Source organism: Chelmon rostratus, chromosome 15 (genome assembly GCF_017976325.1).
Source record: "Chelmon rostratus isolate fCheRos1 chromosome 15, fCheRos1.pri, whole genome shotgun sequence".
NCBI classification, from domain to species: domain Eukaryota; kingdom Metazoa; phylum Chordata; class Actinopteri; order Chaetodontiformes; family Chaetodontidae; genus Chelmon; species Chelmon rostratus.
Window position 1 is genome coordinate 4,572,166 of NC_055672.1, and position 23,598 is coordinate 4,595,763.

Sequence of the window (23,598 nt, forward strand, 5' to 3'; positions counted from 1 at the left end):
TTTACCTGAACTCAGAGTTCACAGTGACCTTGTATTTTTGCCTTATTTGTGGAGAAAAATAAGATGAATGGGGTATGAGAAGGTAAAAGGGTCATAAGAGCAATAAACAAATCAATATGTTTCGTGAATAATTAAGCAGGTGAGATTCTTTATACTGCTTAAAAATCAATGTTCCCAGTCCTTTACATGTCCCAAACCGTGATAATAAAAAATAACTTTCAACTTGCCAATAGTGTATAAAAATATTCTAATTGTGATGTTTTCTTTTAGTCAAGTTTGTTAGGTTTAATTTTCATGGCAGTTTTAGGAAAGTAAATCAGTATTTAGCATGTTGTCCAACACCAAACTGTGTGTGCCCATGGTTGTACAACACCAAATGGCACACATTTAGTGTTTTAGAAACTGTTGTATTTACATCACTTCAACTGATGACATGTCTCTTTTCATTCAACTGTATGGTCCATTCTTTCATTCATATTCACATCATTCATAAATGTATCACAGTGGGGCAATATTTGAACAGAAAAGCTGCAAATATAATTTTGCTGAAATCTTGTCAGTTTCCTTCCGAGCAACAAAAACTATTCAAACCAGACTTTACCTCTAGAGAGCTGATGGAAATTCTCCTTTGTTTGACAGGCCAAGAGGTTTAATTAAAGGATAACACAAGCATATAAACTCTATGTAAGACTAAAAATGAATTTTAACTATGACTTCAAAGACACTCAAAAGAACTTTTGTATTCAAGAAATGTTCACATATTCACTTCAAATGAACCACAAAAGCACCACTCTGATTCACTTTATGGTCTAAGTAACTTTATTGAAGGGAAACATAAAAAGAAACAGAGCCACAAGTTGATTATCAACCATTAGCTTTGCATCAATATTTTAGGGCTACAAGAAGACAGTGTTTGAGTGGGCATAAAACTAATAGCTCATCTACTGGCTTCTAAATAACAAAAAGAAATAGAAAGCCTTTGAGGGGAACCAAAAATTTTCCAACTTCCAGCCTTACAATCCATTTAATTTGCAGAAACATATCAGATATAATAGCCTAACTTTATTAACATGCATAAAATACAACATTGAAGTTCTTATATTTTGTTTCCTTAACATTGATATATACTGCTGTGCTTCTCTGTACACACACTTTGATAGTGGAATAAGATACACTTCTTTCCTCAGGTAATAGATTCCTATATTAATGAGCAGAAGAACATACTGACGTCACACCAGTCCAAGAGGCAGATCAGGAGCCACCAACCAGTTTTCCTAAATATTTTTGAGGGTTGGCATTTCCCCATTTCAGATGTTTTCCACTTTGAAATGAAAAGGTATAATTTTGCCAATTTGAAACTTTAAAATTCTGAATTTATGAGCATGGCAAAAGACAGGCTTCTCTACAAGTGCTCTGGGAGATCCAGTAAACATCAAGCCCACAGAGTCCAGCCAGTTAACCAGCAGGATCATCATGGGGTCGATGTAATGTTCAGTGTCAGGAGACCAGTCGCATCAGATTCTACTAAGTGTGTGCAGAGTAAATGACTAACATCATCAATTTTGGGTTGAAAAGCTCTTACTGGTGCATGCTCAAGCCGAGTGTTAAGAACCATGGTGATTTTTTTTCTTTTCTTTTTTTATTTTTACCTCCATACAAAACGGGAGTAGAAACTTCACAGAAACTGGCACGTGTCCTAGAGAGAAAACACTATCTTCTTATGAGCGCGCAGGTGGAAAAAGAAATGGGGTATAATGCTCTGATTAACAAAAAAAAAAAAAATACAAAAAGAGGAGAAAAAAAGAAAAGAAAAAAAAGTGAAAAAGAAAAACAGAATCCCGGAATTTTTTGTTTGAACCAGCGACGACATTTTCCACCAGCTTTCCAACTGATGCCATCACATTGCGTATTTACTTGTCCATTCTTTTGCTGTTCTGGTGTATCTGCAAAGAGAGAGAAAAAAAAAAAGAACAAGTTCACTTTGGGAAGTCTCAAGCCGACACACCACTGATTAACAGCGCACATCTCTGGCATTAAAAACTCTGGATAATTACAAATAGCTGCACGCTCAGGATCCATTTAAGTACATGCACTACAGCACATTACAAGCCGAGTTAACATCATAACAACGTGTGTCAGTATATGGACAAAGATACTGGACACTTTGTACCAGCTAACCTTCTTCATTTGAAACAGTGATGGATTTCTTTAACATGTCTTCACCTGCCAGCACAGACATTACATTTTTAACAAGAACAAAACTTTTCATGCTGGAGTTAGTGGCTATATTTACATGCACAAAAAATGCTGCCTCTAAACTTGTTACCCTTGCTGTGATTTGACTTTGGGTTGGTCTGCTGTTGTACAACTGTTACAGTAAGAAAAAGATATGCTCATACCCAGATTATATGAGACATTACTAAAACCAAAGACAGTTGGGTGGACAAAATACATTAGATGACTTCAACAGGGCCTGTGGGGAAATATTATGGCTGTTTCTCACTGTTTGCTGCTATTTTATAGACCAGACAATTAATCGAGAAAATGGTCTGCAGATTAAATGATAATGAAAACAACCGCACTGGAATGTAGCTAAAGCTCCCGATTGAAGGTTTGGGTAAAGGTAAAAGGTAATTTTGCTTTTGTTCCCTGCTCCATGTAGTCTAGTCCTGTGACCCTGAAACAATATAAAGATCTACCTGCTTCCATGCACCAATTTCTCCTTAAATTAATGCAGAATAACAAAGAGTGCATCCTTCTGGGTTTTTTTTTTTTTGAAACCATACATGTTTAGAATGATTTCTTTTTAGGAAGCCATGGGTGCCTTCATTTCAGTATACCATTGAAATTAGCTGGCAAAAGACTTGAGCTCATTGGAGACAATAATCAGTCACAGTAAGTGATTTGTTGCATTTTTAAATCGTCGTTTCGCTGCATGGTGACGGAGCTGCCAGCACAGACTGTTGAAAACACTAAGTTTCGAGTGTTGACATCTGAACATTCACAATCTGTTCAAACATCAACCATTTCAAACAAGGAACCCAACTTGTATGATCCTAACTGCTGGTCTGCAAGGCTTCGGTTTCAGACAACATAGCTCATGAATGCAGTACGTCTTGGCAGCTAAATGTTGGCGTGTCTTCGAGTGCACCACCAACAAAATTCTTCATCACTGTCCCTGCTGACAACTCCTTTACCATGTAACAATAACAGTGAAAAATCAAGGCAAGCCAGTTTAACTATGGTGGATCATGTCAAGTCTCTACATGTTGCTTGTACAATCATACTGAAAAAAAAATATATTATGGTATGCATTGAAGTTTACCGGGTGCGAAAAGACCTTAAACAACCCCTGTTTGTTTTACACTTCAGTGCCTGTGAAAGCTTAGTTATTTGGATAGCAGTTTTCATGCAATAGAAGACTAAGCTTTGGCAGCACATGTGATTACTACCACTGGAACTCCATTTCTTTGACCTGTATCAGCAGTGAGCCACAGTTGTCAAGAGGCCATCAAAACAGTGGGCAGGGCACAAATATTTCATTAACTTGCTTATTTTCAGCAACAGACGCCTTGTGCAGGATATCAAAGTGCAAGCTGAAGCCAAGATTTAAGCAGAGTATGGCCAATACGGTACTCTCAATGTAACAAGACAGCCAGAGATTAGTATAATCACAGTCAAATCCCACACTGCAGTCATACTTCATAACAGAGATCCAAGCCTCTGGTTATGCCAGTGAGACCAGAACATTACAACCAACCAGTCCGATATCACTAGCCAAGATGCAGCAGTGCCTCCTGGCCTTACCCTAAAGCATGGCATACTTCGTAGTCCACTCCTGAGCTAGCTTATTGTACCTGACAGAGTGAAACTAAGTTATATACCAGGTGATACTTGTACAGGTGAAAATTGACCACGCCTTTGAAAGTTGGGTGAGGGCCTAGGAAGGATATTGTACCATGCAAAATATACTATGAAAGATTCACTTCACATGTGTGGAGAAGAGTTTATCACACATATACATACCTCTGACTATCTGTTTTGTAGATTCGTGCGATCTCTGGCACTAGTGGGTCATCAGGGTTTGGGTCACATAGGAGTGAGCAAATGGAGAGAAGAACTGCAAGACACAGACAGACTTCAAACCATTTTGCTACAGGAGCAAACAAAAATAGTTTCCAACGTTTGTTTTTCACATTTTAACCTACATGGTTACTCTAATCTTATTCCGGGAAAAACTATGTGCTCAATTTATTTTATAATCTGTGCAAAACATCACCCAAAGCTGTACATAATGTGAATCTAAGTAAGAAATGTGACAATAGATCACAATGAAAAGAGAAATGTGTGTTAATCAAGTGATATTATTTTCAGCATCATACAGATGGGTACTGTGTTCATTTACTTTGACAATTAAATTGCTGTAACATAAGATTCAATCTTCAGGACTTTCATGTTCATACCACACAGTATCCTTCTTGACTTGGTCATCAAGAATTTTATCAGTATTTGGCAGTTTGTGGCAGTTTGTGGGTGCTCATTTCAGCTGTCATCAACTAGTGATCAACAAGTTTATTGTCAAGACCTCCTGGTGTCCTCATACCTTTAGAAATAGTAAGTGCAGGAGACCACTGTGATCTGAGAATATCCAGACAGATACTGCCGTTACTGTTAATATTTGGGTGGTAAATTCTTGTTGTAAATGCAACCTGAGAAGAAAAAAAGAACATCAGGGTGAGGATATTGTGATAAGGCTGTGTCACACACCAACTCATTGTTATGTAATTTAAATTTCTTAACATGGGACAGTGACGTTCGATGCTCATGACTATCTACTTCTGGAATGACTGGTATTACTTCATGAGGGCTGTCAACAGATAAAACGTGTTCACGATGCCAAACTGCTGTGCTCGGCTTCAGTTACGAGAAATGTGTCTTTGTTGTTTCTCTAGAACTTTCACAAGAGCACCATGTATAACATGAGAATGTGAGTGTTTACACAAACAAAACGGTTGACCCCAGTCACTTACACTGAATATACAAGCCAATATTTTATTGTTGGAAAGGAGATTTGTGTCTGTTGCATATACTGTACTGAATATTGTTGATGACCATATATCCTTAATTATCAATGAAAGAAAAATCTTGTTTCAGGTGTGATTGAGCTTACCTTGGGTGGTTTGAAGGGGTAGTCTGTTGGAAAATGAATTGTCAAGAAGAAAACTCCTCCCTGATATGGACTGTCGCTCTGAAAGCAAGAATGGAATTTACATATTTCAGAGAAGAATGATCTAAAACCTCCTGGCCACAGCTTCTCATTATCAAGTCAAATTTCAACCTTTATCTCATGAATACATTTAAAGCAGCCAGGCCAAATTTCAACATCATGCTGCTTTAAAATACAAAGACAGCAACAATTATGTCATAAAGTATCTACTTACAGGTCCCATGATTGTGGCTTGCCAGTGAAACACTGCAGAGAAGAGAAAGTAAACGTTGAGAAATGGGGAAAGGTCACAGGTAAGCATTTTGACAGGGACTAGGCTCCTAATTTGTCTCTGGTGCCTCCAAGACACAAAACTTTCCTTTCTAAAATCATTCTCATAAGCAATACTATGTTGTAGCTATGGTGGTCATGTTTCAAGTTTAACTTCACTGTCCATCACTCTATTTTAGGGTGGAGGTATTCATGACCAGTATAACCAGTTCTCAGCACTAGACCTACAACCACCTGTGCTTTTAAAATCTAAACAGCAAACAGCATACTTTTTCTGAAAAGTCTGTTTGATTAATCTTCACAATGTAGCTTATTCAGTTTTAATTTGGTATTTAATTGTCATTTCCTCCACCTTTTAAAGACAAATTAAACAAATTTGCTCATTTTTTAATATTTTTCACATACATGAGCATAAACAGAAAATCTCTGGGTTGTGGGATGTTGGTCAGACAAAACAAGACCTCTAAAGATGTCACACTGTTTAGTGGGAAATGACGAGGGGCGTTTTTCACTATTGTTTGGAATTTTACAGACAAAGCCATTAATAGCAAAAAAGAGTAACTGGCAGATTCATTGATAAAGAAAACAGTTGTTAGTTGCAAGCCTAAAGAAAAAAAAAAAAACTTTGACCAACCCTAAGACACTTACTATCATCACCCACTGGGCCGGCTGAGCATTGTGCAGGAGGGTCACGAGCCAGGTCGTTAAGCTCCTATAAAGAAAAGAGGTTTACAACAATAACCAATTAGACTACAGTAATCTTCAGCGAGGAGACACCATCTGAAATCAATGTGCCAGACTGAGTAGCACTTAACAACCTGGGTTTAAATGCCAGCATGGGGACTGGGGAGGGGAGATGCTACATGAGAAGTTGTGTGCTACATTTATTTCACAACGGCCTCAGTGCCGGCGTTGTTATCTCCCACCGCTCTCCTCCAAGCTCAAGTTTGTTCAAGCTAAGGGGCCGCGGGCCACCTTGTTTTCGAGAAGCACATATACTAACGTTACTGCCTGTTATTTTTAGGTCCACAGTGACTTGCGAGCGAGGTGGAGGCCGATGCCCCACCCGGGCCTGCAGACACACCATTTCACAAGTGAAGTTTATGGATTCCCTTGGAAGAAGATTCTAGTCTACAGCAGAGTGAGGAAATGAAGTCGCGGTGTGAACGCTTCATAGGTGTTTCTCTACTGCTGTCAACTTCCTCCATTTAAGTGCCAGAACACACCCTGTGATGTGTGTGCTGGCACTGAAAAAATACTTTCACATACCAAGGAAGTGTATCATGAACACGGCTCTGACTGCTAGCCCAGACTCAGTGAGTGATATGAGTCATGGGTTCTGGTAACAGAGTATCGCCGCTTTTATAAATTAAACTACTCGCTAGTTATCAAGACACGCACCAATAATGTGAGGCTACAATAAAGGTCTAGTACCAAAACCAGGCAGCGTTTAAACATATGTGTATTGCTATGAGGTACACAGCGATGGGCAATTCATGCGGCCTCTTATTTTACAGTCAATCCACTTCGAACGCACTAAACCTGTAACCGAAACCGCTAATGTTAACGTTAGCTAGCTCGCCGAATGGTGTTGAGCCGTGGCCGTGTGTGCTAGCCGGTGCCAACAGTAAAAACTATCGTCAATTCACTCAATCCCGAGCGCAAGAAATCAATGTACACACGAAGTGACACAAACTTAACACTTCCCCGAACATGTTTCACCGCCATGTTTCATACGCTACCAAGAACAGCGCCGTTACTGTGGGAGGCTAGCAGCTAGCTGCCTTTATCGACGCTATCTTACCTTGTTGATCCTTTTCAGAGCCATCCTCTCTCGATGTTCTTCTCTTTTATTTCAAGGTGTTCCGATCCAAGCAGTGAGGGGCAACCGTGATATGCCAGGATGAGTCGCTATCTCCCAAATGACTGTCGCTGGGTCAACTCGACGGCCTTTCTTCTCGAGCTAGCGTAGTTAGCTGGCTAGCGAGCTAAAACTACGTATGCGCGGAGTTGGTAACAAAGCTAGCTGGCGATCTTATCCAGCTTATTTTCGGCGAACGACAGACGTCAGACTGCTTTTCGAAAACCCTCACTTTCCCCGTAGTTTGAACGTCTTCCGTTGGGCTATTTGTATCCCCGGTCGAGGCTGAATAAGTGCGTATGCCAGGTGAAATAACCCGGACGACAAAGCTCTGCTTCTTTTGGTTTCGGTCGATCTCCGTTAGCAAACCAGCGGCCGTCTACATGTATTTGAAGCTTTCTGGTGAGAGGGCGGTCCCGTTAGCTGCTGAGTGACGGGGCGGATGTGATGGCAGATTGGTTACAAGCCTGCTGAAAAAAAACAACAACATGCGTGTCAGACCAGCCAGGACATGTCAGCATTTATTTGAAAGGGAGCTAAATTAAATTGGGGTGCTTTCTTTGTCAGGTATGAACGAAAATGTTATTCACAAACTTCTATTGACTTTGTTATGGCAGGGATCTAAAATAGTATTCCCATTTAAAACGTTTAAGAAATCGTTTAATGACTGAGGAAACAAAGCACCATGGCTCCAGAACCTCACACTGTGTGGCAGCAGATTTATGGTAATGGGCCTTTTTCACAGCAGACATTTTATCATGTAACAGCAGGAAAATCACAGGTGTAATTAATAGAATAATTATTCTAAATGATCCAGCTCTTGAGTCCTGCTGTCGCCTGCTTGCTTAAAGATATGGCCAATTAGCTGACAACTAATTTTTCTGCATTTTCTCTTACATGTTTTGGTTTGGAGCTGTTGGCCAGCTCCAGGAAACGTGACGGGTTCCTTTCACTTGTGGATAACATTTGTTTGCAATTATGCAATTAATGCATAATGAAAAAGCAGTTGTTAGTTGCCACTGTAATCCATTTTATCAATTGTAAATTTGTTGGGAATATGAGAATGCGCATTATCAAAGCAAAGTATCAGCTGATGCGATAAGCAGAGTCCTGCTTTATTACCTCATCTTGGGGCCCTTATGGCTTTTACACTTCTTTCAGTGCTTCAGCTTAAACTCCAAGGCAAAATTTGCATACAATGAACTCTAATTTTAACTGTTTAACACCTGCAGTTTTCAGCTTAAGTGAGCACATTTACTTTTTGGGAAGTGGGAGTAGCTCTCTCTAGTTTAAGATCATGATTTCAGCCGATCTTGTGCTTACGTTCCTAAATGTGTTGTATGTAATGAGCCATGTAACATCTCAGCGTAGGAATACTTCACACAATGCACAGAGAGGGAGAGGACTGGGAGTTAATGGGCATTGACTGACTGGCTGTTTGTTAAGGAGGAGATTAGGAAAAAGTTTGGCTCATCAACAATTAAGTTTTGCAAAAAGCTGTTCTGAGAAAATGGCCTTCATCATTTATAACAAACACAAATGAAGAACTATTCACTGCATGTGCAATGATTAGATTTTACTGTAGAAGACTGTGACATTATGCAGTGACGCAGAATACTTTATTATCTCCGAATCAACATATAAGACAGAAATTTCATCTGGACTCTTAGTTTGAGGCGACAGAAGTAATGGTCTGTTCAGACTACTTAAATCTGGCACACAATGCCAGCCTCACTGTGCACCTGCCAGGGGTTTATTAATTAATAAAGAAACTACAGTAAAAAAAAAAAAAAAAAAGTACATGTTCACAGCAGTAATTTAATACTGGGAGACAGACAACATTTGCAGTACAAAAGGCTGATTCATGAATAACAAAGACAACTGCTGAAGCTTTTCCTTTTGCCACGTTGCTTTCACAAAAATGCTAAACAAGAGTGCTACCAGGACGCTGGAAAGAATGAAATGAGAGTAAATCAAATGTCTTTAAGTAAACATCTTTACTTGTAACCTGCTAGAATTTGGTAAATATTGACTCAAGATTTATTGACGTTTTATAGTTACACATAATTTCTATGAATTCCACATTTTTTTATAATGTCTTTACAGTTGTACAGTAAGTGTCACTACAACCCAACACAATTTAGTCTCTATATCCAATCCATTTTATTTGCTCAACTGAAGCACATTCAGTACACTGTCTGGTTAAAGATACATTTTTTTTTTCTATTGGTTCACAGAGAGGGCAAATGTGCTTAATTCCCCAGTATGGAGGATCACACTTTACACCTCATCAAGGCACTGATGCAGGGCAGTCAGTCACTGTTTGTCTGTGCTTGTGCAAGAGAGGGTGGCATCAGTGGGACAGTTTCAGCCTCTCTGAGCCTGTCCAGGTCCAAATCTGAATAGGTGCCGTTGTCTTTACGAGTTTGAGGAACGTCAATGCAGTCTAAGAGTTCTGAGTTTTCATGACTTGATCTGACAAATGTTTGGCTATCAACAAGGTTTATACCAGATGCCTCAGGACTGCTGTCAGCATTGTTTGATTCAGGTGACTCAAGGCTGTTCCATGATTTAGGTGTCCCTTCACAGCTGTCATGATCACCATCGCTGCTTTGTGGCACTCTGGGACATAAAGTAACTTCAAATTCTGCTCCATTAGAGTCAGATTGGCCCTCCACCGTGTTCTCATTCACAGCATTAGGAGTCAATGGCAGTGGTGAGACCCTCCCACTTCCCTCACCTTGGTTGTTCATGTTAGGAGGAGTTTTACTCAGCAGCACATGGGAATTAGAAATGCCCCCTGAAGAGCAGCTTGACACTGGGCTGACAAATCCAACAAAGTCTCCACTGGAGCTGAAACGAAGACCTTGGGCAGCGTCCCCCTGAGGTTCAGCTGGTTGGTCTTTATCTTCCGTCCTACAGTCTCCATCCCCAAAGCTTTCTGTCTCCTCCTGCTGCTCGGTGGGATCAGGAGTTGCAGCTTCGCTCTGTGTCTCTTCCGGTGTACCGTTGTCCTGGTTCTGATCTCCCTCTCGTGCGGCTGGATCTCTCTGAGTTGGAGCTGCCGGAGTGTCGCCTGAAGCCTGGCTCTGACCTGGCGGGGTGGGTCGGATGGTTTGGTGGCACATGGGGCAGGTCTCCTGCACATACAGCCACTTGCGAAGACAGTTGCCATGGAAGAAATGTCCACAGTATGTGATCACAGCAGAGCTCATTTCCTGTGAGGAGAGACATATTTGACTTGACTGTGGCAGCATGTGGCCTCCTGTAGTAGTATGAGAAGTAGCAACATCTTTATAATACTATAACACATATAACAACTGCAACATCATGTACTTTATTATCATAGTACACAGTATATAAATGGCTGCCAGAGTTGCCCTACTGAATTTCTTTTGCGCAAATATTTGCACAATTCACTTATATAGTGTGAGATATTGTAATGTACATCTTGTATACATTAATGTAATTATTGTTTTGGTTTTCGCTGTTAGGCTCAATAAAGTCTAATATTGTCTTTGTTAAACCAGCAAATAGCAGGGCTAACATGTTCTCTGCAACTGCTCCCTGTTGTGTTATCAAGATTTTCTGGAGCTGTTTCAGTGACAACAACATAGGCATCATTGTCAAGGACAGGGGGGGAAAAAAACTATATTAACCGGTTTTAACAAAAACCATGAATGAGGGGCAAAGAATCGTGCATCAACTGTGCAAAAAGGGGTGGGGCTAAACTGGAAAAACAGGAACAACATGCTGTAACGACACACACAATGTGAAGTACTATATACTAGACACAATAGCGTGTGTCACATGTTCCCAGTTTGCCATCTTTATGTAGAGCTGGGCAATGCACAAAACGTTTAACTCTCTGTTAATGTTGGTTTACATGTTACAGGTGTTTTTGGAGCATTCCACAACAGCATCAAATTCAGAATAAGCATATATTTAGAATAACCTATGAAGCTAACGAGGTCAAACATTAAATATATTGTATTTGTACTGTTTTCAGTTGAGCATATGTCAAAAAGAATATGTTTTACACAGCGTCCCAACTTTTTTTGGGATCAGGGCTGTATGAGATGTCAACACTGGAATAAAAAAGGTTAGAAGTTTGGTAAGAAAAAGTCATTACGGGGCTGCATGTCTTCCCCTCTCTTTCCTGTCTCTCTAATAGCTGTTCTTTCAAAAACAAAGGCAGAAAAAAACCTCAAAAATAATATTAAAAGAAAAAGTAAAAGCCATTGTATAAAGATTATATTCAGACAGAAGACAGATTAACTTTGTACTTCATATAACAAGTAAAAGTGAGGGAAACCTAGACAACTCATGCTGTCTGGGTTTACATGTACAGTATAATATAGTTATGATCCTACAGCTGGTGTGAAGATAAGCCAAGAGCAAATATGTTAACTACTAAACCTCAAAACCTCAGTACACGTGTACTGCCTGTCCTGTCCTGTCCTGCCTGAGGGGACTTTGGATTTTACAGTATGTCCCGTTTGTTTGTCCCCAGCCTTAACTATACCCCACAAGCACTCTGCTGACCTGCTCACGACACGGTCACAGTGTGACTCACCTGGAAGCAGATGGAACAGACGTCGTTGTGCTGCTGCAGCTGTTGGGCCGTGGCTCTGGGGAGGGAGTTGATCTTCTTAGCTGCTTCCTGCCTGAGCAGGAAGCTCCTCCAGCCAGACTGAGCTCGGAGCCAAACGTTGAAGTACGAGTGGATGATAATGACAGAGGCGCCCATCCAGCTCCACTCCCCGAACAGCGACTCCCAGGTGCCGTACGCCACCACGCAGAGCGCCACCACAAACTCCAGCACCCTGCTGACGGCATTCACCCAGTAGATCACTTCGTCCAGGCTCTCGATCGGGTCACTGCGAAACAGCTCCACCATGAAGAGGGAGTAGATCAGCATAGTGCCCGTAACCTGGACAGAAGTACACATTTTCATTTAGAATATTATGAAACAACTTTGTTTTCTTTTTTATTTCACATTGCAGCCTCTATATGTTGATTCTTTTTATGGGATTATAACATCTTTCATATTATTCTAACAGCATACATTTTTGTTTCGGGGAGGTTCATTGCCTTTGCCACACTGCTTTTTTTAATATGGCCACTGTGGGGCGCCAAAGTCAAGAATTTCCTAATTCTGTACACAGAGGTTTGAGGGAGCAGCTTAATTCAAAAAGGCTTTACAGTACCATGACTGCACATTAGTGACAAATTAGAAAAAACATAACTGTATAAGCATTAGAACCATTGTTATTGCCTCAGTTGCACAGGTCCAAATAAAAGGTGAAGAGTATGGAAAGCATAAATTGAAAGAAATAAAAATACTGAATCTTTCTGAAAGAAATTCAAATGAACACTCATCAAGTATTTTAAGTGTCAATCAAACTACCCTCATTCAAGCTGCTGTCACTGAGTGAGCAGACTGAAAGAACAGGTGATAGGATATGTCTGACAAGTGGGACCTTTTGTGAGAATAAAATAAATACAACTACGGCAATTAATAAAAATGTCAATGATGTGAAATTGATGTCAAAACCAAACTAACGTTGTCACTTGCCAGTGTATTAGTTATTTTACTTAATTTAGCTGTAATAGAAGCCACATTTAATTAACATCATTTTATTCAGTTAATGGAGTCTTATTACTTGTGCTACATAAAGTAACTTTCTTCCATTCTTCAACATTTCCCACCTGAAGGGAAGTCAACATGCAGCTCGACACCAGTATAAGGAGCCAGAAGTCCATGTGGAAGAACTGGGAGATTTTATAAGCCATAAACACTGGGAAAACCAGCAGAAGCAGACACATGCTGAGGCCACGGAAGTGTTTCCACACACTCCTAGAAGCACAGAAGAAAGAGCAATGAAGGGAACAATGCAAAATCCTCAGAGAACCTTTGAAAGCTTTTCATCCTTCAGCATTTTAGCTTTTAACTCAGCAAGATTCACTTGCATCTCTCCCGAAGAAAGGAAATTCACTGTTGCTGCCGTTACCTGTTGCGAGACGCACCGAGTGCCAGAATAACTGGATCTGTTATTTCTATCATTGACTGCAGGGTCGAAGTCACCACGATGAAGAGGATGATGCTGAGGAGGAAGGTGCGCTGCAGTGCCTGCATATCTAACAGGCCCGTCTGAAGAGCGAGCAGCAGCAGAGTGACGCCCTCGGTCACACCTCTGAGGACAAGGAGAGTAAAGGTGAAGTCTTAGATATGACACAGCACTTCAGACATGTAGTAATCTTATAATATTACTTTACAATACACAACTGCAAACAAAGCTTCCTTCATATGAGTCAATGATTATTACTTTTTGTTACATTGTTTTGCTTTCTTTTACGTCCATGTTAAAGAAAACAGTTGGATGTGAGGATATTGGGAAAGGAGCAAGAGGGAGGTCTGGCATCAGTGAAGCAGCGAGGGAAAACCAGAATATTTTCACACCTAACCTGTTGAATTTAGGGTTTATGTGACGTGATCTCCGCGTGATCTCCGCGGCGTCACACAGAGGCTAATCTCCCGGCTAATCCAAAAATGGGCAAAGAGGTGGAGTGTGGGTGGAGCTGAGGCTGAGGTGAGCTGAGGCCAAATGAATCCTGGCTGCTGTAACCTAGAGGCTAGATGTCAAAGCGGCCATGTCCATAATTATGCATAACTTTAAGCCTCAATATAATTTCGATGAGTAAGTTGTATTAAAATTCACCCTCATACAGTTGTCATGAACAGGGAAATTAGCTATAGGGACCAAAACCGTTTTTTTGTTCCAGACTGTAAACATGTTTATTTCTGAATAAATGTCAATATGGGGGTCTATGGGGATCGACTCACTTTTGGAGCCAGCCTCAAGTGGCCGTTTGAGGGACTGCAGGGTTTTGGCACTTCCACAATGGCTTGATTTTTCAGCCCTGATGGTTGCCACTTGGACCAAACCACAGTTGGTAATTGGCAGAATAGTGGAAAGACTAACAAAGACGGTTTTAGTGAGTTATATTTAGCTACTGTTGAGTTTGAATGAGGTGTGTTTTACAGTGATCTTAAAGGTAAAATTACTGTTTCTGTCAGTGGAGTCTGGTGGGTTTGAGCGGAGCGACATAACGATTTCTGGTTGACAAACTTATTCTTTAACTAAAAGGTCCATCTCTGTAGGGATCCTAATGGGAAAATATGGCCCAGGTGGCCAAAATATTTGCTACTGCAGGACAAAATGTGGAATGTGGACCAAATGGGGTTGTATAACAGTTGGTACTACAAAACTGGACACAACATCTCACCTGTGCATGACGTTCTCATTCTGAACGGCTGCATAACCTCCCAGGTAGAACTTGCATAGGTTGAGCAGCCCAAGAGCGAGATAGGACACCACGAACGTCAGACCCAGAAGAGAGTACGGCGTGGCACAACATTCAGAGACACTGTAGGATTCAATAAATGAAGCAAAGAAAACACCAAATTATAAACAACACATGACGTGTATAACATCAGGTACAAACACACACAGAGGAATAATATGTAATCCACATTATCGCATCACACCTTGCGAGCAGGAAGAACATGATTCCCTGATGGCCTGCCGAGGCGTTGCCAGACATGGTGTCTGAGCACAGCTGTACGACGAACAGAACAAACCAGAAGACAGTGAAGAGGACTGGGACGGCAAACTGGTTCCACAGAGAGATTCCCACAGCCAGAAGTCTGTACAGCTCGATCACCTGAGGGACAGGAAAGCAGGGGCGTGATGAGGAGTGTAAAAACACACACACACACACACACACACACAAATACATAACAGATAAACAAAAGTAAAAGGTGTGTGAGCACACAGTATATTTTTACAGCCTGTGACAGAGAAATTGTGGGTCATGATTCATTACAAGTAAATAAAAATCATACGTGCTAAAACACAGAAATCTTCCAAAAATGTGAAAACAAAATAAATCTAAAAATCATAAAAACTGTAAAAACTAACCTGTATGAAAAGTAACCTTGATTTATTTACACTTGAAAAGCCAAAACATCTGATAGCTGCACTTAAATTGATAATTATTTACTTATAACAGAATATAACTATATTTCCACAACTGTAGTGAAATGAAGGGGAAGGTTTGTAAAGAAGGATACTGATAAAATAGACAAATTAATGAACAATTCTGCACTGAAAGAGTTAAAATATTTTAATAACTTTATTAACTGAAAAGAAAGAAAATCCTCAGTTCTTGTCAAATGTTTAGGACATAAGCATCAACCCCTTCAGACAAGCACGATGCACTGTGAAGATGTTTTTATAGAAGCAGGATTTCAGAATAAGAGTACCTCCAGCTGCAGCAGCTCTGAATAGGCAGCCCTTGCGAGGCGATATGGCAGAAAGAGGTGCGAGAGGAGGAACATGGTGATTCCTGCTCCGGTCAGTCCCATGGACAAAGTGTTGACGGTTAACAGAGTGGCATGAGGAACGGCGCAGAGTCTGGCCAGCAGGGGGAGCATGTGAGCAGAGAACAGCCACACCTTTCTGGTTCTCATCAGGAAGGCACACAGTGTGCTGAGAATAATCTGACCTGAACAGAAAATAACATTACAACTGTAAATCCCAGGCTACTCAATCACTAGATACTGTCTATCATGACTGTAGATCGTATTCATGATATAATAACTACACGGATAATACGGATAATATTACGGATAATAATATCATTTTTTCACTTCAGCTGTAACATAAATAATATGCAAACATACTAGGTAGAGGCATCCTGCTCCTTCTCAAGCAGGAGAGTTGCCACATTGGACTGACAAAATTTTGCCCAATCAGAGCCGAGAACCCATGAGCAAGAGGAAAAATAATCTGTTCGGTCGCCTCCGGTCCACTGTTTTATCAGTATACTTAATAATACCATGGTTACAATCCTGAAATATTTATAATAGAAGTCATAAAATAATACAGCTCTTTAAGATAATGTTGAACTATAAAACTTTAATATGAACAGATTAAGCTTTTGCAAGTCTGTTGTCAAAGAGCTATGACAGAATAAAAGACTGGGACAGGAAATGAGTTTCAATTTAGTCATAATAAGCTGAAATGACATTTGGTTTGATGGTCATCAGTAATCAGTCATTTCCCGTCCAGCTGAGGCAGCAGAACTCAGTGCACTCTCAGCTCCAACTATACTTCTCAGATGAGAGGAGAGGTCGATTTATTCCACTATAGCCGAAGTTTATGTAGGTGGAAACTGCCAAATGTCCCACAAAGTAACCCAAATGATCACAACCTGCCCAAAACTATTTTAACTGCACAGTTACATAAAAAAAATCTCCATCTGGCAACAATGATGCTGCCTGAGGAAGAGCGCCAAGCTTGAAACAAGTTGCAATCCAGAGTAGCTGCCAAGCCAAGCCTGTTAAGTGCTCTTCATGCTATTGACAGCCTGTATTTGTGCACAAAAATCAGCCCACTGGTGGGCCAGTCAGCCTGCCGTTCAGCCAAACATCGTTCAAACCCACAGATCACAATTTGAGACTTCTAGAGAAGCGTAAGTATCCAAAGATGAAAAACATGTTCGGGGAAATGTTTGTGTGCATTTGATGGAAGGCTGCAGCCATAAAAACATGGAGCCATTCAGTTTTCAAGAATGGAACAAGCTGATACGTAATATCTCTCACTGTCATATACTGTGGAATAAGAGGATTGATTATGATGATTTTCCAACCATTACACTGCAAAAAGTGAAACCTAAGATGAAATATCTTAAATCAAGGCAACATCTGCTTGTTTCTTTGTCTTTCTTAACAGGCAGCTTTTATGTTTAAGCATTTCACTTGTTTCAAGCTTGTTTACCTTAGCTATCTTAAAAAGATAAACTCGTTACTGAAATTATATTACTGGTTCTGAGTAAATTTCCAGAATTAAAAGCTTTTGATCGACACTGACAAGAACAAAACTGCTATGTTGAAGTCAGAATTTCTCTGCATCTAGTTAAATGTACTTGTTTTAAGATAACTGTGGGGCTGGACATTTTCAAAATCACAGCACATTTATTGAGAATCCCTATGAAAACCTTTGTAGGCTTTTTTTTAGAAAAACACAGTCTATGAATGTGAACTTAAATGAGCATCAATGTCTTGAACATGCACGTTTAATTTTGGGACTCACTGGTCATCGCAGAGACAAATCTATTGAAGGCCAGAGAGTCCAGGTACACCGCTCCTTCATAACCATACTGCAGCTCCTCACGAACATAGTCCCTGTAAAATGGCGAGAAAAAAAAAAAAAACAGGTTTCAGTGGACGTGGTTTGTTGTTAGCAGACACACAGCTTGAAAAGAACACATAGCAACACATCACTGCCTGAGCTGTTTTCATTTTGAGGGTGTTAGATTGTTTTTTGGAGTTATTACCTGGATTTATTCTGAAATATATATGATGAAATAATTAAATAAATAGTCTAGGGTCGGGTGACATGTTAGAATTTTCCAGTTGGCACCATCAGGCCAATAACTGGCAACTGCCAATTAAACAAAATAAGCTCAGAAAATGTAAAGAAAGGCAAATATTCCCCTATTAAACAGAAAAATACAAGCATACACCCTCTGAATTCAAGTTTCTCTCTTTAACCGGACAAAGACGAGTTTACCTGCCTTGTTAACTCATCGTGAAACCCATCAAAACTCGTCAGAAACAAAACACCATTCACAAAAACCTTCCTGTTATGTCTTCACCGGCTGTGGTTTGGTCAAAATAAACCCTTAACTGATCGGATTGGAAGTGAAATTACTCTGGCTCCACACACTGTTTTGCCTCTTTGCGGTTCTGGGTTAGCTCTCTGAACAAGAGTCTGTCACTGAGCGGCGGCTTTCACTCGATATTCACATGCAAGCCATTTAATTAGCAAAAATTGCACTCAGCCAATAGCTGATAGCCAGTTTTTTCATCCAATTGCCCAACCCTAGTTTGGTCTTAGTAACAAGCCTGAAGCCCTTTAAAAGACACCACTGGTTGTTCTCATGTTACAAGGCAAATTAACAGGCAAGTGAGCAGTAAACAACAGTGGCCTCAACACATGATAAAGTACTCTTGTCTCCAAAATGAAGCATCAGGCTGAAGGACACTGGATACTCAGAGGGAGTGGCACTCTGACTGCAGCCAAGCTTTGTCAAGAGAGAAAACTGATCACTGTGAATCTCAGACGTCTAGTAGCAGCAGTAGTAGGATGGTTTCTCACTTAGAAATCTGATGCCCCATGTACAGGAGAAGGGCAGCGAGGATATGGAGGTAGAGCGTCACGATGTGCCTCAGTGGCAGAACCAACACCACCACATTTATCAGATGACCTGGAAAGCAAACGGAAGTGTTTGATAGAGCCAAGAGTGACGATCGTAGATACTCACTGAAAAGTACAAAAGATGCACACCAGAGCGACACAGGAGAAGGATTCACCTCCTGCTTCTGTCATCAAATCTGCTGTACTTTGTCATTTTGAATGTCTATAATAATTCTGCCAATGTTGACTTTACTTATCAGGCTGCCAAAAGATTAGAATTACACAACTACACTGTGTTCAACTGTTTTTTTTAAGTCATTGCTGCAGGGCTTCAACTGAACTTCATTTTCAATTAATCTGCAAATTATTTTTTGATGAACTGTCAACTGTTTAGTAATTAAGCCTCCTCCAAAAGAAAGATTTTTAGTCCTACTGCAAAACTTTGTCCTGGAATGTAATTTTCCATCTCATTTAATTTACAGTTGACTGACAAAGCCCATCTTGGTCACCAATACTAACATAATATCCCCTTAACAAAAGACATCACACCTGAGCTGGACACACAGGCACATAACACAAATATCAGTACTAAACTCAGTTTTAATTCAACCATACATTCGGAGTTTTGGCTTATTCTACGTGTCATTAGCTCATAGAAATACTTTATCCTTGTTTTTATGCCCATTCTATGTCTATTTTCCGTGACGCACTCATTGGTGCATGTGATTTCTTTGTTGTAAAGCACTTTGAGCTGCAATTCCTGTATGAAAGGTGCTGTACAAATAAAGTTTATCATTGTTATTATTATTGTTGTTATACACACACACTTCTTTCTAACCTACTTATTTGTATTTATTAGTTTAGTTTTACCTCATTTTTCTTCAGCTTTGTTGTCCGTGTTTTTTCTGTATGTCTATTTCTATCTTCCTGAAAATTGTACACTGACAGCAACTTAAAACCGGAGTAAAAGTCCATGTATGTGCACACAAACATGGTCAATAAAACTGATTCTGATTCTGATCATATGAGAAAAAAAAGCTTTATGAAGGAGGGGGACCAAACACATCATGTAATGCTCCTAATATTTTGATCAACTGAATGAAAACAGTAGTGGGACAGAAATAAAAGCCTTATTGCGACGTTAGCATCATCAAATCAGACTGAGTGCTCAACATGAAACACCTGTACCTGGATTTGGAGTGAATGTGTCAAAACTGTGCTTTTTTTCCCTCTAAAGTCAGTATTTTCTCACATGCACACTCACCAAGGTAGTACATGTTCCAGATGACATATTTGTATTTGAAGAGCATGTCTTCATTTTTGGCCTTGAGGTGATCCGTTAAACCTTCAATGTCACATTTGTACAGCAGGTCCAGCACCAGTATGCTTGGCACCCTGAGGGCAACGTTGGCCAGCTCTTCCAGACGAGGCATCTTCACATGCTGTTAGCTAACCGCTCCACTGTTTTGCTCGTCTTCTTGTCATCTAAAAGAGCACACAAAAACTCAAATGAGGCTAAACAGGAGTCCCCCAAGAGCAACCAGGCCGTCATTTAGCTGTGAATTCCGGCATTAGCGTCAAATTCTAGCCGTTAATTAACGCCAGAGACGTGTAGAAGTTAGATTATGAGTTAAGATATCATAGTGACAAGTCATAGTGGCTTTGAAGTGGCTAGTGTGTATAAAGTGCCAGCCGTTCACTTACTTTGCACGGTGACAGACATCACAGCCGAACAGCCATTTGCTAGCTAGTTGCTGCTGGTTGTTAGCTTTCACAGCGACCAGCAACATGATTTCATAGCACTTCACGGCAGATATTTTAGTTTTTCCCTAGCTTCCGCTTGTCAAAGGTAGTTTGTAATAGCCGTCATCGAAAAAGTGATGTTAAAGAGCTGAAATTCAACGATATGGAGATAAGCAAAAAGACTTTTAATGCAATGTTATGATTCCGTTCGCTTGCGTGGCCATTTCCCGTGTACACGTCATATGGGAATGCACCAATCAGGTTCAGGTATTCTTGATTTCAAAATAAAAGTAATGTTTTAGTATACAACTACTACTACTACTCCTACTGGTACTAATGATAGTAACATGAATTTTTCTACTGAACTTTTTAGCAGTATGGTGCTGCTTAGATTCTCTTAGTCAACATTTTTTACAACATCAAACTGATTTAAAACTAGAAATGAAATACAAAAATCAGTAAAAGTAAAGTAAAAAGTAAAAAGAACATAACAGATGTTTCCCAGTCAGAAATAATAGATAAGAATATGCATATAGCTTATTATTCTTTTAAAGTGGTTGGGATCCCAAGATAAATGTGATGCACACCAAGATCTTTTTTTAACCTTTAGTATAAGAAGGGAAGATCCATATTTCTGTTATACAAAACTGATTTAATATTTATAAGATTTTTCTCTCCTTTTTTTTTTTTTTTTAGAAATACTGGGTTCATTCACCTCTTTGGGTTGCTAAAAAAAACTTCAAAGGAAGCCAAATCTGAAGGATTTGAAGAAGAAGTTGCTCTTAAATTAAACTTCCGATGGCCACACTAAGGTCACTATTTATGATTGGGTCACTAGCAAAAAAAAGGTGAGAACTTCTGATCTAATGTAGTTGTACAATGGATGTGTTATTATAATGTCAAAATACTATGTTTCTGGGTCAGTTTCTTAATTTCAAACATTGGACTTTTTTTTCTTCTTTTCTCGCAAAAGAAGATGGTAGGAAATGCTGTATACTTAAACGTCAGTTCAATCAGCAGGACAGGATGCTATACTTGAACCTCATAAAGCATCACACTCTGCACCATGCTGTGATGAAAGACATTACACAGAAAATCCAAGTTCATGCGTCCATCATCTTGTAGCATCTTTGAAATTTCAGACAGATTAAGACATGTTTGACATGTGGAATATCTGTATCTGTGTGTGCATTCATTTTTCCTACCATCATCCATCTGTTCATCATCAGCATTTGTGTGTTTTCTCTCAGTCGCCAAAGCACCGCACCACTGTTGTCTCCACGCAAGCTCTCGCTAATAGAATTTCATCCTATCAATCCAACCGAATCAGCTATAAAGTTACATTAAAAAAAGCAGTAGAGATCACATTTTCTCTCATGACTTGCTCTTTTGGATCATGACCTTCAGCTACAAAGTGCACGTGCACTGTTGCTTCTGCATCTTCTCAGGAACAGAGATGACTAATACAAAGAAAGAACATTTCCTGATTGTGTGGGTGAGCAGTCGCCTCTCTCTTTTTTTATCTGCACATAGAAAGGAAGACGTTTCTCATGTCACACAGTTTACATTTGAGTTCACAAAGACTTAAACTTCAGCCACTTCTTACAGTAACACGTCTCATATATTTGATCAAACACTGATGTTCTTAAGAATAAAACTCCTGTGGAAAAAAACATTTTGCTCCCAAAGACCCTGACGTAGTTTTTACAGATCATTTATTTGCCAAACACTTACACATACAAGTGCTATAACCTCTGACATTAACAAATAAACAAATAAGAGCATATGTGTGGATCTTTATGAAAGTTTTATGTCATCCTGTCATGATGTACCTACACTGGATGGAAATTAAAATACTGTTCTTTGTCTCTTTTATTTTGAAAGGCATGATTACTGACATGAAACTGGCCTGGAGCAGCAGCTTAAATATTTCCAAAGGATTTCATGGCAGTTGATGACTTGTTGAGTTGTACAGGAGGTTCAGTGCTGAAGAGAAGATTATTAAAATGCCCTCAGAGAGCTTGACCAAACCTGGAAACACAAACAAAGACAGCATCACCATATAGACTATTTATGTATGCATGCATGCAGAACATCTGGGAAGAAGCCACATACAGCTCAGACAGTGACTCCTTGTTCTTCTTAATGTCGTCTTGCATTGCAACCGTATTAGTGTCACCAGATGTTGACAGCCAAGTGAGTAAAGTTCCTGACAGTAAGACTTAAATGCAACACAGATGTGACAGTTTGCTGACGATCTAAAAACATGTGGTTTGGATGGAAGTTGACAAACAGGGAATTATGTGTCATGTTATTTATTATTTTGTAAGTGTTTGTCCCATTTAAAATAACCTGTGTTTTTGCGTTGAGCTGTGATAAATCTCAGCTTGTCTACCCAGTCCAACAGACATTCAGCTCTAAAGACAAGCACTAAAGATGCAGGACAAGAAGGTTGTGATGCAGTTGCAGCAGTTAATATTGTCTCAGGTCAGGATTCGGGAAAGCCTGAGTGCAGCCTGAATTACCCGTAAAGTTTCCCATGAGTCAGTGCAGCAGAGGGAGGCGGAGGATGATGTGAATCATGAAAAGTAAAAGATCATGTCCAAACACTGAGTGCAGAGAGAAGATTTGCAGCTTGGGAGTGAACTGAAATTGCGAAAAGTGGGCTGTGCAGGAAGCTGGGTATTAAAAAGTCACTGGCATTAAGCTCAAGCAAGTTTTTTTAGCTTAGTGTCACTAGTAAGGCTTCTGTTGGAGCTAGGCGAACAAAAGTGCCACTAGTTGCTGGAAAAGAGTGAGTTTTTTGTTCAACTAGTACAACAAAATGTCCAACTAGTGCTGACAAAGACTGAATTAGTGGAAGAAATTGACATCTGATATCAAGGATATGGAATAAATGGCTTTCCATACAGGCCAGGACAAATACATTGTATGTGCTGATGCATGTCTCCTGTGATTCCTGCCAGCTTCACGGGCCAAACATGTGAAGCCACCAGACCCTGAAATCAACAGGAAAGATGAAACAGAAGATGAGAAGACGAACTAAACATGAGAATACACTTTGGAGATAAAACTTAATGCTACAAGCCATTAGAATGACACTTGACACTGTGTCAAAGGCAGCGCTGTGGGGTCACTAACACTATGGTCTATGTGGGGAAACTGGCCGCCTGCAGTCTTCACTCTCTCCCACCGGTATCCTGCGTGCTGGATATCATCATTGGTATGAA

At 40.0% G+C, this 23,598-nt stretch overlaps 2 protein-coding genes across 2 annotated transcripts; both read right to left on the reverse strand.

The window, feature by feature from the left end:
- Positions 1 to 796: 796 nt before the first annotated feature.
- On the reverse strand, positions 797 to 7,744 carry LOC121618967 (ubiquitin-conjugating enzyme E2 D2-like). Its single transcript, XM_041954623.1, has 7 exons — positions 7,302 to 7,744; positions 6,146 to 6,209; positions 5,442 to 5,473; positions 5,171 to 5,248; positions 4,604 to 4,709; positions 4,027 to 4,120; positions 797 to 1,943 (listed from the first exon to the last, which is right to left on the reverse strand). Exons 1-7 carry the CDS (start codon positions 7,323 to 7,325, stop codon positions 1,898 to 1,900), a joined length of 444 nt encoding a protein of 147 aa, XP_041810557.1. The 5' UTR covers positions 7,326 to 7,744; the 3' UTR covers positions 797 to 1,897.
- A 1,290-nt stretch (positions 7,745 to 9,034) lies between these two features.
- On the reverse strand, positions 9,035 to 20,592 carry zmp:0000000662 (RING finger protein 145). The gene is given in 12 exon segments (XM_041954622.1): positions 9,035 to 9,718; positions 9,721 to 10,576; positions 11,935 to 12,291; positions 13,071 to 13,218; positions 13,373 to 13,555; positions 14,649 to 14,789; positions 14,911 to 15,086; positions 15,688 to 15,929; positions 17,519 to 17,610; positions 18,587 to 18,695; positions 19,890 to 20,110; positions 20,330 to 20,592. Coding segments are annotated over 11 exon segments (2,517 nt in total). The 5' UTR covers positions 20,059 to 20,110; positions 20,330 to 20,592; the 3' UTR covers positions 9,035 to 9,674.
- Positions 20,593 to 23,598: the final 3,006 nt, after the last annotated feature.

Excerpts from the sequence above, each read along its gene's own strand:
- LOC121618967 (XM_041954623.1), bottom strand. The coding sequence starts at position 7,325 with ATGGCTCTGAAAAGGATCAACAAG. Across the intron at positions 5,474-6,145 it reads CGGCCCAGTGGGTGATGATA|TGTTTCACTGGCAAGCCACA; the intron begins GTAAGTGTCTTA and ends TCTTCTCTGCAG. Across the intron at positions 4,121-4,603 it reads TGCACTTACTATTTCTAAAG|TTCTTCTCTCCATTTGCTCA; the intron begins GTATGAGGACAC and ends TGTGTCTTGCAG.